Genomic DNA, 18,129 nt, shown 5'->3' with positions numbered 1-18,129 from the left:
CTATTTAAAAATTAAAATAGTAGATGTTTTCTTTGCCAAGAAAATATTTCAAGAAATATTTTACAAAATTTCAGTGCAGTATGGAAGTGCTACCTCATGACAAAGTCCTGGAATTCCTGTGTAGCTTGACAGGATATGATTTAAAATTCTTTAAAACCAAAAAACACTACAAAAAACCCACCACAAAAACGGAAAAAAAAAAAAAAAAAAGACAAAACCGAAAAGACACAAAACAAAAATCCCCACCAAAACACCACCACCCCACCTCCAGGAGTGGAGGTCTGGGTAGTAGTTACGTAAATTCCTGTGAGCAAGACTTCTAAAAGTGAATCTTGCTGCCTCTTCAACAAGCAGTTAGGTGTTTTCTTCAAAACACACCAAAAACCCCTCCAAATCCACTAATCCAGAACTACAAAGCTGCTTCATCCATCAGTGCTCAAGCCAAGAGCATCTGGATTAGTCTTAATCCAGCATCTCTTGGAAGGTGTAACACATCTAGAGTCACCATTTACAGCTTCCCTGAAAAGTCTAAGATGTTTGCCAATGACCAGTGGAGCATCTTTTTAAATTTTGTTGTGTTCCTTTGCCCTTTATGAGTCAGAGCAAGCTGGGCTCTGTTCAGAGTATGAGTGAACACAGATTACATAATTTGAAAGCAGATCCTACACCTGTGTGTCTGCATAAAGGACACTTTTTTCCTTTTTTTTTTCCTATACTGAAGTTTGTGTGACTCTTCATTATCTTGTTGTTCAACAGGATCCTGTTGATGTCTTTAGACTTCTCTAATCTCAAGCAGAATTTGCTATTCTGCTTTTTTTCTTCTCTTCCTGTCTTTGCTTCCTGCAGGAAACACTTTTTAATTCACTTGAAGAAACAAGGGATCAACATGCATGAGGATACCTAGATATGAAAATAAAATTATATTACAGAAAACATTTGAAACAACACAATTTCAAAGTAATATTTATTGTATGTTACTACTTCAAATGTGTTCTGGAAAACTCCTCTTTTCTGCTTAGGTCTTTACCACCTTAGGCTGCACAAGCTGGTAAACTTTCAGACCAGAACTACGTGAAAGCAGCTTCTTACACTTTATTTGTCCCCTCTGCTTTTTCTCTCCCCTGGTGTGTTGTTGGACCTTTTTTCCCTTAATGTCTTTCAGCAAGTAACCCTCTGCCCAACACCCCGGGTTAACATCGCCCTGGATAGACAGTGGAATGTTTAGGGCTGCAAATAGGTGTAAACAAGGCAGCTGCAGTGACAGGAAACAGGCAGCTGGTCATTTCTATCCTTTCCCATACCCATCATCCATACTGTGCTCAGTTGCATATTCCTCTAATAAAGGTCCCATTTCTTCCCCACTTGAAAAAAAAGCTACTCAAAGTCAGACTCAGTGTAGTTATATGATGAGGCCTTATTAATTTCCCCTCAGTCTGATTTAAAAAGTGCTCCTAGTGTGATGGTTTAGCTATCCCACTGTCAAGTTTTAGATTTAAATCTATTCTAATACTGTTGATCTAAAATTTAATCTCTTGTGGTTTGCAGTTTAGGAGGGAGTTTACCTTGGATTTCATGGCTTTCTACAGTGATGAGATTTCTAGCATGTACAGCTGTATTTAACCATTTTAAAGGTATTACGTTAGGCTGTATTCAGCAAATCAGGATGACCTTCTACTAATCCTCTTACATTTTGTAACTCATTGCATCTCCATTACATAAATCTGGAGATTAGAAAATCCAGTATGTGGATTTACTATAAATCATAACTAGAAATCCCCAACCATTTTGTGTATATAAAGCAATAAGTCTGCTTTGTCAGCCACATTCCATGTAGAATTCTAAGCCATTAGCATTCATTCATTTTAGTAGTTCTGTGATGACTCTCTAGCTGATAAAGTCTCTTGCTGAGAAGCTCAGATTATTCTATCTTGGCTTGAAAATGTGTACATCATTACAGGTTGCTTTTTACTGTAGCTTCAGCTTAATTTCTGGATAATCAAAGTAGTAATTAATAAGAAAATATTGTAGAATGACTGTACTTTGTATTTCTGCCTATATTTAAAACTTATGCAATAACAGGTCATTCTTAATTAAGGCAGTGTCCTGCCAAATGGAGCATTCAGAAAATACTGAATGAAAGAGTCTAGCTTAGTATGGAGGAGAGCAGCTCAAAAACCTGTTGTCTTGCTGGTGCAGCTCAGACTTGAGATGTACATCTCAAATCGAAGGTGGTTTTACTCTCTCCTAAGCATGGAGCAAAATGTTGCACCTTGCAGCATGCCCAGCATGGGTTAAGATCCAGACTGAGCAGTAGTTTAAAAGCAAAAGGTTGGAGTGGTGAGGAAAGGTGAAGAGTGTTATCCATCAGGGGTTGTCAGCAGTTAAAGGAGGCTATGACCATATCTTCTAGTGGATTCATCGTGTTCATAAAATTTGTGACAGCAAGGCATCTATTGAGAAGACCAGTTACACACTTCTGATTTGTAAAAATGTCAGTTAAATCCTCTGGTGTCTGACCAGCTCTCCCTCGGAGAGCCACAGGACATCTTGTAACGAATGCAAAGTAAGCTCAACTAGTGGTACCACTGCAGAAATATTTCCATTTAAGGATTAGAAGAGGTTAGAGACTTCTTCCATGAGAGCAAGTGGCATGTCTGCATCGTGGTGTAGGTGCTGGCAATAGCAGCAGAGCTGGAAGGAGCTCAGCACGCCTTGTGACACTGCAAAAATACACTGAGACACTTCAGCACTGCTTTCCACTGCACAGCACATGTCCTCTAGCACCAAGGCTCATGCTTAATCCTGGCTCAGACTCATCTCTCTCCTTGTGTGAGAGAAGGGGGTAAACATGACTTAAGGGAGTTGGGTTTACCAGGATACAGAAATGCAGAGTGTGACATCATGACCGAGACATGAACAAGATATTTATTACTGTACCACATAACTGCAGAGCTTGTGCTGTGACTCTGCAGCCACCTGCAGCTTCTCTGTGCAGCTATAAAGATGATGTGCACAGGAAAACTGTACTCCTCCAGCATTTCATGCAGCCTTATTTTGTCAGTTAATAAAAAGGCAGTACTTCTTAGTAAAGTTGGCATCAAACCTGAAATTATTAAAAGCAAGCCTGGCCTATGACTTGGAATGATGATGTGCAAGGCAGCCCACCATGTCCTTGGTGGTTTGCCATAGCAGACATGGCCTGGCATATGACTGATTTGGTGTCAAACGAGCAGAATCAGCTGTGGCTGCTCCACGGCACAGAGGACTGAGGCTTAATTATAGCCTGGCAGCTTTTTCTTTTTTGTTGTTAGGGAAAGTTGACACTCTATTAGTTGCTGGTCATGTGGAGTCAAAACCAGGCTAAATATACTGCACTGAGCAATGTGATGTAGTTACAGGGATTCTTCACATAAATGCAGCTGATAGAGTTCTTTCTGGAGTTGACAACAAAGGCCTGTGTGTGAGGAAATGTGTGCTGCAGTCTGTCCATAGTGTTCTTTGAGGTTTACTGATCATTGTTGCCTCTGTCAATAGAGCGATTCACTCAGCCCTCCCCTAAACACACAAAGACAATTGTATCAACTTCTTTTTGTGGGGCATGTTAAGGAACTCTTACTTCCTGTAGCTACACTACAATCACATATCCCAAAATATTTTTGGAAAGCCACTTTTCTAAAACTAGTACATCTTCTAGGTTTAAGTCCCATTGCCCACACATCCTACTTCAGTTCAGCAGCAATAAAGGATACACAGGCTAAACTTCTAATCGGATGGTGCTATAAAAAAGGAAGTTAGTTGACTCCTGTAGGAAGATTCTGAAAAACAAATGGTATAACTCCAGTAGCCTTTTGGTCTGCCTGTATCCATAACAGAGCTCTAATTTTAAGATGACTTCCTACTCTGACCCAAATCTGGTGCAGATAATTGAAGGTTTAAAGCTTTTCTTAACCTTTCTTTACTTAAGGGATGAGTCAAGACAAAGAAGTCATTCATAAAAATATGAATTTTTCATCAGTTAAACAGATCTAAAGGGTGTCAGGTTTCTTGATTTTTGTTTCAATTTAATAGTTTTAATTTTGGTTTTATGTTCTTTCAGTACAGAACACGTTTTCGTAGTGCTTTAAGATGTAAAAAACTTTCTCAAATGTTTATGAAATTATGAGGTAGAAAGGTATTTTTAATGTATGTTTACCTGGTAGCTCAAGTTCTATCTAACTTATGTGTGTGTTGAACAAACCTCTTATGCTACATAACACACTTGAAAAGGCTGATGCTTTATTTACCAGGTTTCCCGAACAACACGTAGTGTGTGCCCAAGGCAAGCGCATGTGCTTCATTCTAGAGGGTGCTGGCTGGAGACATGTTATGTGTGCTGTGCATGACAATTTGTCAGGGGTTGATAAAAGCAAACATTCAATATTTGGCAGCTTTGTTAGGGCACACGAGAACCTCAGAATCCCTCTAAGTATGAAATTAATTAGAAAAACTACTCAGAATCATATTTCCGTGCTAGAGTGACAGATAACCCTCACCGTATAGGCTGTGCTGTCTTTATGGTGCACAGCCTGTTGCTTTAGGAGCTAATGAACTGCACTGTTCTCTCTGGAGGTTTTTTTGACAGTGTTTGTTGTCTGCTCCTTTGAAAGCTGTGCCTTTAAAGAGGGTTGCTGGCAAACGTTAATTTGTTTCCCCTTGAGGTAGTTTCCTGCCCATCTCCCTGGTTTCATTAGATCTTTATTTAAATATCACTTTCTTGCTGTTTCTACCATAATTGGTGGAGGAAAATGCTCTTTTCTTAATCTCCTATTATTTGACAAGAATTTATCTTTAATCTACTCCTTTCCTTCACAGTGGCAGTGGGCATTTTCATTGAAACCCAGATAAAGCTTTCCACTTTCCATTTAAATACATGTAACTTTACACTTTGAACAATTAAGCATAAGAAGTCACCCAAAGAAGTCATTTGAGCTGCTTGAATTTCAGAAGGAAGTAAGAGGAGACTCATTCTCCTGGGAGTGACCCCTAAGCAGGGCTTAAAAACCATGCTGGCAAAACAAGTGTGTGCATCTATCCAGAAGGCACAAATTGGCCAAGGTCCAGAGTAATTTTGTTAATTGTGTTAAAGCCTAATTTACTAAACTTGCAGCTCTGTCTTGCACAGGAAAAAAAAAACCCTATATCCAACCCTGTACACTGTTGTAAGCTCTGCATAGCCACCAATCACAACTGAATAAACACACACTTGTTGGTTAAAGTAATGAACACACTATTTGACATTGATTTTTCTTCCAGGAAAAGCAGTTCAGTGAAACACAGCTCTCCACTTCCTCTGGGATTTCTCACATGGCCTTGGTCTCAGAGAGCCACCTGTGCCAAGATAGTACTTGGTATTCTGGCACTTGGATCTGTGTGTGGTCTGACTGCAGAGCAGTACCTTGGACAAAGTGTACAGACAGTGTGACAAGTAAAGAGGAAGACGATAGCTGTGTACAGGGGCAGTTTCCTTTGGTTAAGGGATAGGGAAAATAACAATAAAAGTTTTATTTACTAGTACTCTTTTGCCTACCTTGTTCAGCGGAGTTGCTGTCAAGGGGCAGAGCACTTTTTAATTTGACCACAGTAAGTAAAGCAGATTGAGAAAACTGCAGGAGGAATGTCTTAAACTAACACAAATACTAAAACAAACTTAAGTAGTATAAAAATCATGATGATACATCTAGGCAGACATCCAAAAATATTAACCATTACCTTTATGGCTGCTAACTGAAAAGTAACTAAGTATAGAAGATAAGTGATACTGTTTTTTATAAGCACTCTGATAATTTATAAATAGTTATTTATGTCGGCTTACGCAGTAGTTAGTTGTGAATGAAGCTGGGTATTTAAATTTAGTGCTATTAAAAGAAAAATGAAAATCACTTCCTCGTTGAGTGAACTGTAACTTCTTGGTTTAGTCCAGTCAGTAGTTATGTCTGTCTTCTTCTCTGATACAGACAGTTTTATCTCTGACCTGGAATACCAGCCATCAGGTTCAACAGAGAAATGGACTCAACATTCAGCATTCATGTCCAACTCCTATGTGGAAAATCTAGAGGGTGAGTCTGCTTACTGAAATGCTTCAATGTTTGAAATTGGAGCACAAAGGAAAGGGGAAAGTCTTTTAATAGTCTTATGAGCTACAAGTGAAAAGCGCTGTGTAATACTGAAGTATTACTGTAATTGGACACCTGCATATTCTGAAATAGTTGGAAATTCAGCAGTTCTGAACCAGGTGTACAGTCACTCAGTAAAATCCGCCACTCAAAGTATACAGAGCTGCCACAGAACTTCCTGAGTGCTGTAGGATCTAGGAAAACAAAGAGGATATGAAAATTTTAAGCCAAATATGGGCAAGGTTAAAGAGTGGCCAGATAAGTTACCTGAGAAATTTGGAATGTTTCTCTTTATTAAAAAGATGAAGCAATATCAATTTAAATAGATGGAATACAGTGGTGTGCACCAGCTATCTAAGTATTAGGAATACAGATTCATAACTAGATTTCAAGTTGAATGTGCACTGTAATTGGGAAAGAACATCTGGATTTATTATTTCCGCTTCTTTATTTCACATATAAACAAGATAATTATGCACCACAACTCTTCTAAATACTAATGTTAGAAGTTGATGCATGGTATATGGGTGTCGTTTGTGTTTATACTTAAGTGTTTTTCACTTTATTACAAACATGCCTAAAATGCCAAAGAACTACACTGTCCCTTTTTTCCAATATATATGCATATACACATATATTAAAACACAGATAACATGTTTTACATTCCCCAGAGATTTTTAAAGGGTAATACCTGTAAGTGTACAGTAGATTTGGGATTAGTAGCAGTAAAGTAATCAAACTCTTAATAAAACTTTCACACAATTAGTGTGTAGACTGACCTTAAGTTTGCCTATGAAACTGAAATAAATCACACTGGTCTTTTACCATCCTTCAAGAAATTTAGCTCTGCTTTCCTTACGTATCAAAATGTTATTAGTAAGGTAAGTAGCTCCTGTTTAGAATGGCAAAACTAGGGAAAGGACTCTGTACACTAAGTTGACATTCCTAGATATTGAAACAGCAAAACTATTAGTAAATTGCAAGTTATAGCTTAGATTATTTCAGTGTTCTAGACTATATCCTGTGCAACTCAGACTCTGATAGGTTCAGAATAATTGTTGAAGAGCAGAAGTTCTTGAAGAATGAAAATTCAATTAAGTAATAAAATGACCCCCAAATACCAGTCTCATCAAGAATAACACACAGGTTGGCAAACCCCAAACTTGGGCTTATGAAATGTACACCGACAGATCCCTTTTAAAAAAGGCACACAGACAGAGACCCAGACCTGGAGAGAAATATGCTTACACACAAATGCTGGCATGTGAGAAATACAATTGAGAAATGGCATTTTTTTAAAACTAAAATAATGGGTATTTTATGTATTTGGCACAAGATAGTGTGGTACAAATACGAGAGATTGTTTACACAGGAAAGTAGAATGGTTTTGTACCTTGAAGAATGCAGTGTCAAATGAGAGAAGCTCTCTGTATCCATTGCTAGTACAGAATTCTTGCAGAGACAACTTTCAGGGTTAAACTAGGAAGAGTATAGCTTCTAAATTATACTGCTGAAGAGGAGAGCAACTGTAACTGGTGTGCTGCACGAGATCAGAGCATCTGCAAAGGCAGGAAATAACTAATGGAATATTTGAGTCATCCTTTATTGAATGGGTAAGTGTGATGACTGCTGTGTGGAGTACTAAGTCATGAGGAGAATGCACAAGGGGAAATATCTCTTTATTTGGTCCAAAGGACCATACAGAAACTGCCTGGAAAAAAATAAATCTTTGGTTTGTTGCAGTTTCAGCACTACAGGCTGTGACAAACTTGAAAAGGTGAACTATAGGAACACAGTCAAAGGTGGTCAAAGGGTCAAATAGTTGCAAACAGTCTGCAAACTCTTTATGAGGTTCTTATTAAGTGTACAATTACTCTGCAGTGAGAGAGACTACAAGCTGCTTCTAAATGCAGAAAACAGAAAAGAACATGAAAACTATTAGATTAAATGTGAAACGTGCCCCACAGATGACAAATCAGTTATTCAGTTAAAATAAGATAAATGATCTTAGAAAGTTTTTTGTAGTGATGTTCACAGTTGAGGAACTAGAGATTCTCATGCCCAAAGTCCTTGGAAAAAAGAGACATGTTGCAGGACCTGTCCAAGGTAAAGTGTCAGTGAAAAGTTTTCAGAACAGATAGTGACAGTGACAATTGTCCTCAAGTAGATGACATGCCAGACAACAGCTCTGAAAGAGTAAGAAACAGTTCTCACCTGTAATGTATAACCTCTTGCTTAAATCTGATTTAGAGCCTAGGTGAATGTGAAACTGCTGCTGCTCAGCTATTCAGAGGGGTGAAAACCAAAAACTGTCTAGAAACCTCTACAGGAAGACCTTGTGAGTAAAGAAAATCAGATAGTTAAAGAAAAAGTAGAAATTAGAGTAAGGGAAAGAATAAAACCTGTGCTAATCATACATACAATGACAGTCTCTCTGAACTATTATCATAAAGCTGTCTTGAATTTACAATGGACAATTCTATGAAAATTTGCTCAGTAGTGTTAAAAGTAGTCTTGAAAGGGTGAATAAATGCTAGGAATGAGCTTGTTATTATATTTTTTTTTAAATTTATCCAAACCAAAACATTCAGCCATTTATTAATAAGAGCATCGTTTTTCATTATGATGTCATGCTTCATAACACAAGAGTTTGTTCTGTTCAAATCAGCAAATATGGATCACTTTCTGTAGGTGGGACTTTCTCCTGAGGGGTTGGTCAGTACTGGAACAGCTGATAAGATCAGCACCCACAGCTCTTGTGTGTCACTGACTGCACAAATGTTCAACCTAATTTTAGTTTATCTTAAAACTCTGGATTGCAAATTGCAGAGTTTTAAGAGCTCTCCATGAACAGTCTGGCTGTCCTGCACAAACACTGGAACACTGGCTTTGCCAGCTGTCCCAGTGCAAACCTTCAGCAGCCCAGAGGCAAAGGGCTGAAAGACAAGGGCAGGGGAGACCCCAGTGCTTCAGCTGCCTCCATTTGTGCAGTGAGCAGGGACTGAAACCGGGCAAACAGAGCACAGTGGGAAGTGGAAACAGTGGGAAGAACCCAGTAAAACAGAACAAGTGGCTGCTCTTATTTTACAGCTTGACAGCAGATCCAAAAGTCAGACCCACTTCTCTGTTCTGCTGATATTGGTGTTACTACACTGCTTAATGTATTTGCAGGGTTCCAGGGGCTTGAGCCTCCAGCTGGCCTTCAGTGCTCTCTCAGGGCGTGTTCATTCTTTTTCTGTGCAGCACAGAGGGAGAAGAACAAAGCAAAAAAAAAAGAAAAAAAAATGACAAAAACCTTTACAATACAACGCTACAGTATCACTGGTATTGACCAGGCCAATCTAATCTGTTTGGAGCTGATTTTCTCTCTACCATGTTAACTTCTGTTCTGCACAATCCATTTTTAACTGTTAGTATAAATTTGCCAGTCAGCTTACATTCTACATAAATACTAGGGGAGGAAAAGATGAAACTATTGCAAATAAAGTAACAGCTGAAATTCTGAAATCTGGGATAACTGCCAAAGAGGTCAATTAAATAGACAAAGTTGTTAAAATCATTTCCATTTCACAGCCCAATTAAAAAAAAAAATTAAAAAAGCTGTGTTGCATTTTGATCTGAGCCATATCTGACAAACAAGTTTTCAAAGTGCAGTTATCACTGCTGTAGTGGAGGAATATGCCACACATGTACACTGTGTAGTGTGTGCCACCCTCTCTCTTGTGATCTGGTCCAGTCATTATTTCAGGATTAGTGACCCAGAGTGTAAGCACAGGAGACATTCGATAATGCTTTTGCTGTTATCCACTCAATTGACACTGATCATCCAAAATTATTTTAGATGATCAGTAGGTACTAAATGACTACTAAATATTCGCAATTATTTAGTATGTAAGAGATTTCTGGTTCCCCATGTCTTGACAGTAGAGGCCCAGGGTCCGGGATTAGCAGTGAGAACACCTGGTAGCACGCATACCCAACAGGCAGTTGCTAACTGGATGGCTTTTAGGATTAAGTGAAAGGGCATATGAAATCCAAGCAGCCCTTAGTCAAAACTAGGAAAGGTGGGATAAAGTGTTTTTTTGAAAGTATAGCAAAGAAGTTTTCTTTTGTTTGAAAAGCATCAGCAGTATAGAGTGCTCTGCCCTTTCTCAGAATGGTTGAAATTTACTTCCTTTCCTACCTGAAGAGCTTGAGTTTTGCTAGACAATGTTATAGAAAATGTGTGTTTATACTCATGAACTAAGTTTTCAGTTTTAATCACAGACCACTAAATGGTCTGTAATTGATCCTTGGTGGAAGGTGACATGTCATGCATTCAAATACTAACTTTTGGATTTCTGTTTTAGTCTTTAATACAGTTTTCTCCATCACAAATTAATACAAAAAGGAAAATGCTGTATGATTTCACCTTCAGCCTTGTACATTTCTGTGCAGGATTTTATCTCTTCTTACTGACTGCATGATTTGCATTTTAAACTACTTTATGCCATCACCTGTATCTCATCTAGTCAATGTACAGTCTTCTGGGGTCTGCAGGCTACCCCCATCCATGTGTTGCTCACAGAGTTCCAGACAGCCGAACGGGACACTCCTGGAAAGTACAAAATAGGAAGATGTGTTAGTTGGGACGGTGCTCTAGGAGAAAACACCTTGGCCAGACACAGCAGTAAAAGTATTCTGGCCTTTTCTTGAGGCCTTCATGGTGCTCTGACAGAACACTGAGTTAGATATTAATTTTTTTTAAAAAGGCACTTTTGAATACTCATTGGGTTTATAAATTAGCAAATCTAACAAAGCCACTGGGGCAAGTAAGAGTTCTCCACTAGAATTCTCTGCTGGGATGAAGACAAGATCATGCATTTTCCTAAGAAATGGTAGATGCTTCTAATGTAAATCCATGTAAGCCAGATAAATCTGTATTCCCCACATGCTAAAAGCATTGCCAGAAAAAGCACTGCGCTACCAAACAGCTTCTTACAAACAAGTCAATGATTATTTAGAACAAAACAACACAAACTAACCTGGAACTTCAATACTCATTATCACATAGTGACTTATGCAGAAGTTTGGCAAATAAACCCCCATGTGACCAGCTATTGTATTCAGCGTCATGTGTTTTAAGGAAAATGTAATGCCACATGGCTACGTGCTGTTCAGTTGAACACCTTTGCCCGTGGGAACTACAAAACATGGCAGCAGTATAGACCAGGTGGTGCTGATGGTGTCAGCACAGATACATATCATCCATCAAAACTTACAGGAAGTAACTGTCTAATAATTTCAAAATACTGACCTTCAAAAAGTTCTTTTTAATGTTCCAAATTTTAGCAGTACTGAACAGCTGCAATACTCAGTTTGCACAGACCAACTGCTCAGTAGCATTCAGTGGACAAGAGCTGTTAGAAGTCCTGCAGTTAGAGCAAGCTAATGACAGAAGCTGATGGCTCATAGCTCTTCTAAATGAACATCTAGATTTTGTTTAAAAAACAAAAAGTCTTGGGTTTTAGCAGATGTTTACTTATGGTATTGTGTTGGCCTAATAAAAATACTTGGAAAAGTGCCCTACCTGCAGTCACACAATTATCAGTGTCATAGTGCCAGTTAAGTTCATTGAATGAAAGGTTTTTTTGAAAACAAATAAATTGCAAATCTTGTAATGCTTGAGGGAATTGGCTTTTACATAGCTGGTCTGAACTGTTTGAACTTTGGGGCTGCAATAACGTGTGTATTTAACAAGCTGTCCTTGCATTCATGCGGGAGAAAACCATTGCCAGTGATTGACTCTTAGATAACAAATGCCCCCTCCATGGTTATAGGGGTTCTGTGACATGAAGTGGTTTTAAAGCTCTCTCGAGTAAATTAAAAGAATATGACAAAACCTTTTTTCAGAGTTGGATTTCATGTAAGTTACACAGATTTGAGTGCATCCACAATATTACTGCGTTTTTTTTTAGACCCACTTATGCTCCTGCTGCTGCTGAAGGTAATGCTGAGGCTGAAAATACTATAAGCAGCAAGAACAATTTACACTACATGTACATTGATTTTGTTATGCTTCTACCAGCCAGGAATGGTCAGTAGGAAGCTAAATCCTGCTATGGAAGATTAAGGAAGCACCAAGAAGGGTGGTGGGGTACATCAACACTGTTCTGTAAAGTTACCCAAAGGAGAACAAAATAGCAAAACCCTGGGTTCCAAATCTGTTAAGATTTTCAATAGAAGCAGCTTACTAGCAGAGCAAAACATTTTTTTTTTATTAAGAATGATCCTTACTCAACAAAAGAATCCCATTAAATGCCTGTTTATAGAAGCAAACTCATGCCAGTAATAAAGGAAAAGCCTCAATAGCTTAGCATATTCAAAGTCTTTCTCAGTAAGAGATACTGTAGCCAATTGCCACTCAGTCTTGGAAAACAACAGGATTGACTGCCTCTACCAATTAAATAATAATTCAGATTTTGCTTATAATCTAATATTTGTCTAAAATTTGTCATTAGTATTTAATGTGATATATCACAGCTTTTACATTTATCCGTTAAAATAATTATTTTTGTCATCTTCCAAACTCAAGTGTCCTGCAGCAGTTATCTAAGCTTCAGAGTAAAACTCCAAAATTTTCATTTGTTGATAACTTAGGTGCTAGTTTGTCACATTCACAGAGACATCCCTTACTTTTGAATAGTACTAGTTGATTAAACTTTGCTGAATTTGACGTATATGCACACACAGACACACAAACTGCGTCTTAGTCCATTTTAATTATTATAGGAAAATTGACTGATAACAAAAGAGTTAGTTACTGCAGCTTCAGAAATGCAAGGATTCAGAAAACTGGCCCATCAAACAGGTATATAGTATTTAAAAAAAATATTCTGTTAACCCAAATCCACGTTCTGAGGAAGTTCTGTAAGTAGCTTGAAAGAGCCAGGAACTGCTAGAGTTGTTTGTTGTGCCTGTAACACTCTTGACCAGAAGGAGTTCTGTGGGGAAACCTGCACTAACCTGCCCTGTGCTATGCCTTTCAGTTACCTGCTTATCATGAATACTCACGTGCCTATTTTCTTCAAGGGTATTAGGGATTCTCCAGCATGGACTATGGCGAGTACATGCATAATAATAAGAGAAACTAGAACCCTTTTTTTCCCCCTGTTCCTGAAACCAGGCTCCTCCTTCATCTTCTGTTACTTAACAGCATCAAGGCTTAGCACTGAAATATTTCTCTTTAAAAGGGATGACTTCTGCCTTTTGGAAAGCATAAAAACAGTCACTTCTTAATATTTCTTCTTTTTTTTTATAGTGAATGAGATCATAGGAAGAGATATGTCACAGATCTCAGTGTCACATGGAACAGCAGTGGCCAGCCAGCCTGCACGTGCGTGTCCTGGATCTCTGGAGACAAGAATATCTGATGGAATCCAGTAATGGATGAGCTAACAACTAAGCATCCATGAAAACTTCACAATTTCTCTGAATATTTCTTCATCCTCTTCCTCTTTAGACTTACTGTGCTTCCAACTCTGTGGCCTTTATGAACTGGAACAGTGGATCCTTGCAAAACCCTTTCAGTGGGTTACATTTTTGATGTAGAGACAGAGCATTTTAATTATAGTTCCTCAGATGCTGTAAAGAGACTTCTTAAAATGGACACACAGAATCTACACCAGATATTTTAACTATTTTAAAGTTACAAATGAGCTCTGCTTTTTGCATTTAAATAGAATACTTTTATATTGTAAGTGCTTCAGGTGTGTGGAGAGGTTAGTTTGCTCTTATAATATTCACAGTACTGAATGTGGAAAACACATCTTCAGTGTGCTGCTTTCCCTTAGAGATAGTAGAGTTTGTAACTGATGATTTGTAACACCTTTTGGTCATTTTGGAAAGCCTTTAAAGCTTCTATTATTAATTTTTTTTAGTAAGATCTTCCAGTGGCAAATCATACCTGTCATCTGAAGCCAATGCCATGGAAGCCATTGTGTATATGAATACTGTAGTGTTTTCTTTCTTAGATTCATAGGAAGCAAAGCCAAATGTAGATCTGCACTTGTTTATAAACTGAAAATGTTACTTGATAGGCAAAAAGACCATTCCATCATGAAAGTGTTGGGATAGAAATTACATTCCAAAATTTAACTTTTATAACTTTGTGGATAATCTTCCTGATCTTTATTAGCACAGGCTCCTTCTTGAAATAGCTTTTTTCTTAGAAAGTTACATTTTTAATCAAATTTGAGCAGTAGGATTTTAGATTAAAGAACAGCAACATCAAAGCCATGTTAGATACAGGAGAAAATTTTATATTTGCTGAGGATCTAAATGTTCCCTGAGGAATATGGTTTTGAAATCACCAGTTCAGTGGCATTCAAGTTTTTGATGCAATAAATCATTTGATCACATCTGTACGTTTTATATGCTGTATGCCTGATCATGCCACTTGGAAGTCCTAAGGAGATGACAATTACAGTTCCTTAAATTTAGGCTGTTTATAAATGTCAGTTTGCTCAAAAGTAATTTACTGTGAATTAGTGGTTAGGTAGTGTAATGTGTCCATGTTGAATTGTAAAGGTGTGAAGCAGAAGCTACCAAAGAAATCCAGCAGATTCCCCACAGCAGCAGTGAACTCTGTGCTGTGCTCCGAGGATGCATCTCCCTTACCCCCATGATCTGATAAATTGGAAACAATCTGTTCACAGAGGCTTTACAATCAGACACCTTGGAGAGGATGTGAAAGTGCCAGTGTCACACGCATTTCCCTGCCCCAAAAGGCACTCATTTCCATAGCTTTCCTCCGTGGAACACACAGGGTACAACAGTCACAGCAAAGTGAGACTGAAGGAATGGAATGTCAGAACATCCGAGATGTTCAGTTTAGTTCCTCAGTGGGGTGAGCCATGGTGCTCTAACAAAAATTGAGTGAATTAACTCAAAGAATTGGAAAATTAAAAAGTCTATCTGCGTTGGATCCAGTTCGGACAACTGGGGACATTTTAGCAGTTGAACACACGGGGAGCACATGCCTCTCTCTGTAGAGTGGTCTGACAGGGGAAAGTGCTGAGTTATAATGCCTGCAGGAGGAAACACAGGTTCTACTGATGTTGCATTTTGGCAAACAGTCATGGGGAAAACTTTCCATTGAGCCTTTTGCAAACAAAACACTACACCTGAAGTCAGTGCCCAAGCAATACCATTACAGTTGCTATAATCACATCTCCGTAATAGCTGAATCATGAACTTTTAAAAAGGACATACGTTGAGCAGGTGAAATTATAATTTTATCACGTAACTTCCTTTTAAGAGTGCAGCCTGAGGTTACTATCTTGATGTTTCATAATTATTTCAAACAACTTAGTGCTAGGCCACTATCTACCTGCTGGGAATCTTAAGCATCCTTTTTGTGAATGTACTGTTCAGTGGTGCAAATCTTGAAATTTGCAGAAAAAAATTGGCAGGGCTGGAATATGAAAAGTGTGATATTGTAATTGTCCTCAGCAGTGGTGCTTTACTCTGTCCTCTACTCATGTTAAAGATCCTACAAAGGACTCACATGCTCAGAAATACATCTACTTGTGTTTTTAACACCTTAATAACAAAACAAACCACACAACACTGTAAACTGTGTAATCTGTCTTCAGAGTGTGTGCTGGTGGCGAGGTATGTTCCAGTTTTCATTCCTGTGTTGGGTCGTTTGCATTAACCATTGTTTGTAGGAGAATTCTGACTTAAAAGCTTTTCATACTATATGGGATTTATGCTCCTTTATCCTGCTGGTACAGACTCTCCTTGCAAGTTCTCCAAGTAGCTGGAATTCACACTGTACCTAAAATACAGGAGCCCAAACAATCCGGAGTTGCTATGCACTAAATTTTCTGATGCCTTTAAATACCTTGATGCCTGTAGACATAGAGACGCTTTCCTATTTAAAAATGAAATTTAAAAAAATAGCTTTGGATACTAAAGCAGTTTTGTATTTGCCTTGTAAAAGCTTCAATACAAGGGTCTTAATTTTATTTTAGCTTGTGTGATAACGTAGGTAAAGACTGTTAATCTTCTATAATTTTAGTGATATAAAAAGCACAGGATCTCTATTCGACTATGCAAATTTAATTAAACAGCAGAACCCGGCAACTGTTGATATTTTGTTGGCATCCACTTCCTTGCCCTTAAGTCCTGTATTCTCCCTGAGTAGTTTTCCAAAAATTATAAGTAATTTAGATTATCCTGAAGGAAAGCCTTAAAGATGAGGTAGCTTTTCTATAAGGAGGGTCAAAGGTCAATGTTCAAAAAAAAATTAAGGGGTAGCATATTAATCCAGGGGGGAGGAGGGTGAGTTTTGAAATTACTATAAACTAGCAATCCAAATTTCTGTAGTAAAACTTATCTGTTATCAGGGGAACTGCCACCCTTTTTAAACCAAAGAATGAAAAGAACGTAATAGTTTTGTTCTGATACAAAGCTTTGAAACTCTATTTTTGATACTCATAATGGATGTCATTCCTTGAGGTTTGGAAATCGTTCAAATTGAAGTTTTATATTTAAAAATGTGGGACAATAAAGATTAAGTTCTAGATGTTTACAGAGCCTTGTATTGTAATTTCATGTACATTTTGTATTTTAAACATTTTTGTAAGTTATGATTGCAGTGCTACTTGCAGAAATAAAGGGAAAAACTTGCATTTAGGCTCTTAAATCGTAGTGTTCAAATAAATAAAAATAATGCAAATGCATTGTCATTTATTTAAAATGCAGATCCAGATGCAGAGTGGGAAGAAACTCCCTGTTTGTGATGCAGTGGTAAGCAGCTGTGCTCCGTTGTGACACGAAAGGAGGGACATTTTATATTCCCCCTGGAAGAGTGGTGGTTTTGAACAATCTGATAAGAGTATGGGGCTCAACTGAGATTAGAGGCAGCAACTGTGACCCTTAAATACGTAAGAAGTGATCAGCAGTGCTGGCAGAGTATCAATTTGCACAATACTGGTGGCTTTCCTATTTGCAAGTATCATTTCAATTTGACAATGACAAGATCATTTTGAGAAATTATTCCAGAAATTATTATTTAGGGAACGCATCATAAACAGTAATTTTCATTCCTGAAAGGATATTATCACAGGCAAGATGCAGTTAAACTGTTTCTGAAATAAATGTGAGATTCCTACAAAGTCTAAATTATTTACCTATTCTTGGCTGATCAAGCAGTACTGAGGGAAATGCCTTTAGGAAAAGTACGGTAGAGTCAGGTCTTAAAACCTGTATCTTATCTCAGTGATATTAGTGGTACTGAAAAGGTTTTTATCTCCCTTGCAGTTTTGTTACAGCAGCTTTTACTTACCTGGGGAATCCCTAGGCCCAGTGACATGTGAGAGTGTCCCAAACTCAACAGGGAGGCAAAAGCTCTGGCCTTTGGTTCCCAATTGCCACCTGCCCAGGATAGAAAAGGAACCGCGATGGTTCTCCCGGGAGAGCACGGCCAGCGCAGGATTAGCTTCTCCTTGGAGTGCCTGTCCTGGCCCATTACCCTCACTGGTGCTTTTTGTCTATAAATACAACAGAAAGGGGCAGCTGAAGTGCCAGAGACTGAACATGCAGTAATTATAGCTGAGGGTTAGTAAAAATAGCCCCAGCAGTTTGAAAGCTGTTCACATGTTTTCTAGGGTGATTACCCGGTATATAATTAGCACACACCGACCCCAGCAGTAAGCCACTGACTGGCTGTGTCTGCTCTGCTGTCAATTCAAGTCGTCCTTAGATGCAAATAGGCTGAAGGCTGATTGCCTTGGACTGACAGGGTAGGGGAGATGAGAGGATCTGCAGTCACACCAGGGCGTTCAGAGCTGAGCACTGACACCCAAAGCTGTGCTGTTGAGAGAGGAGACTTCATTCCAGGCATTGTGAAAACATCACTCTATCTTGCAAAGCACTGTTTTGGTATCTCAGGTGATAGGAGAGAAGAAATGTCTTATTAAGGTCTTTTCCT

General features: G+C 38.4%; 1 protein-coding gene across 3 annotated transcripts in view; it reads left to right on the top strand.

Moving 5' to 3' along the window:
- Positions 1-16,875, top strand: part of NFATC3 (nuclear factor of activated T cells 3) — a 65,188-nt gene extending 48,313 nt beyond the window's left edge. Inside the window, exons 10-12 of one of the 3 annotated variants that reach the window (XM_051771259.1) lie at positions 5,994-6,095; positions 8,190-8,258; positions 13,453-16,875. In XM_051771259.1, the coding sequence (XP_051627219.1) occupies positions 5,994-6,095; positions 8,190-8,258; positions 13,453-13,577 (296 nt within the window). In that variant the 3' untranslated portion in view covers positions 13,578-16,875. The remainder of the gene's footprint in view (positions 1-5,993; positions 6,096-8,189; positions 8,259-13,452) is intronic. The other 2 variants (XM_051771260.1, XM_051771262.1) reach the window with 2 other exon arrangements.
- The last annotated feature ends 1,254 nt before the right edge of the window (positions 16,876-18,129 follow it).

The sequence above is a fragment of the Manacus candei genome, unplaced genomic scaffold (assembly GCF_025592945.1).
Source record: "Manacus candei isolate 608988 ecotype Guabito, Panama unplaced genomic scaffold, ASM2559294v1 h1tg000131l, whole genome shotgun sequence".
NCBI classification, from domain to species: Eukaryota; Metazoa; Chordata; class Aves; order Passeriformes; family Pipridae; genus Manacus; species Manacus candei.
The sequence above is the reverse complement of the archived record's forward strand: the minus strand, read 5'-3'. Positions and strand labels throughout refer to the sequence as shown.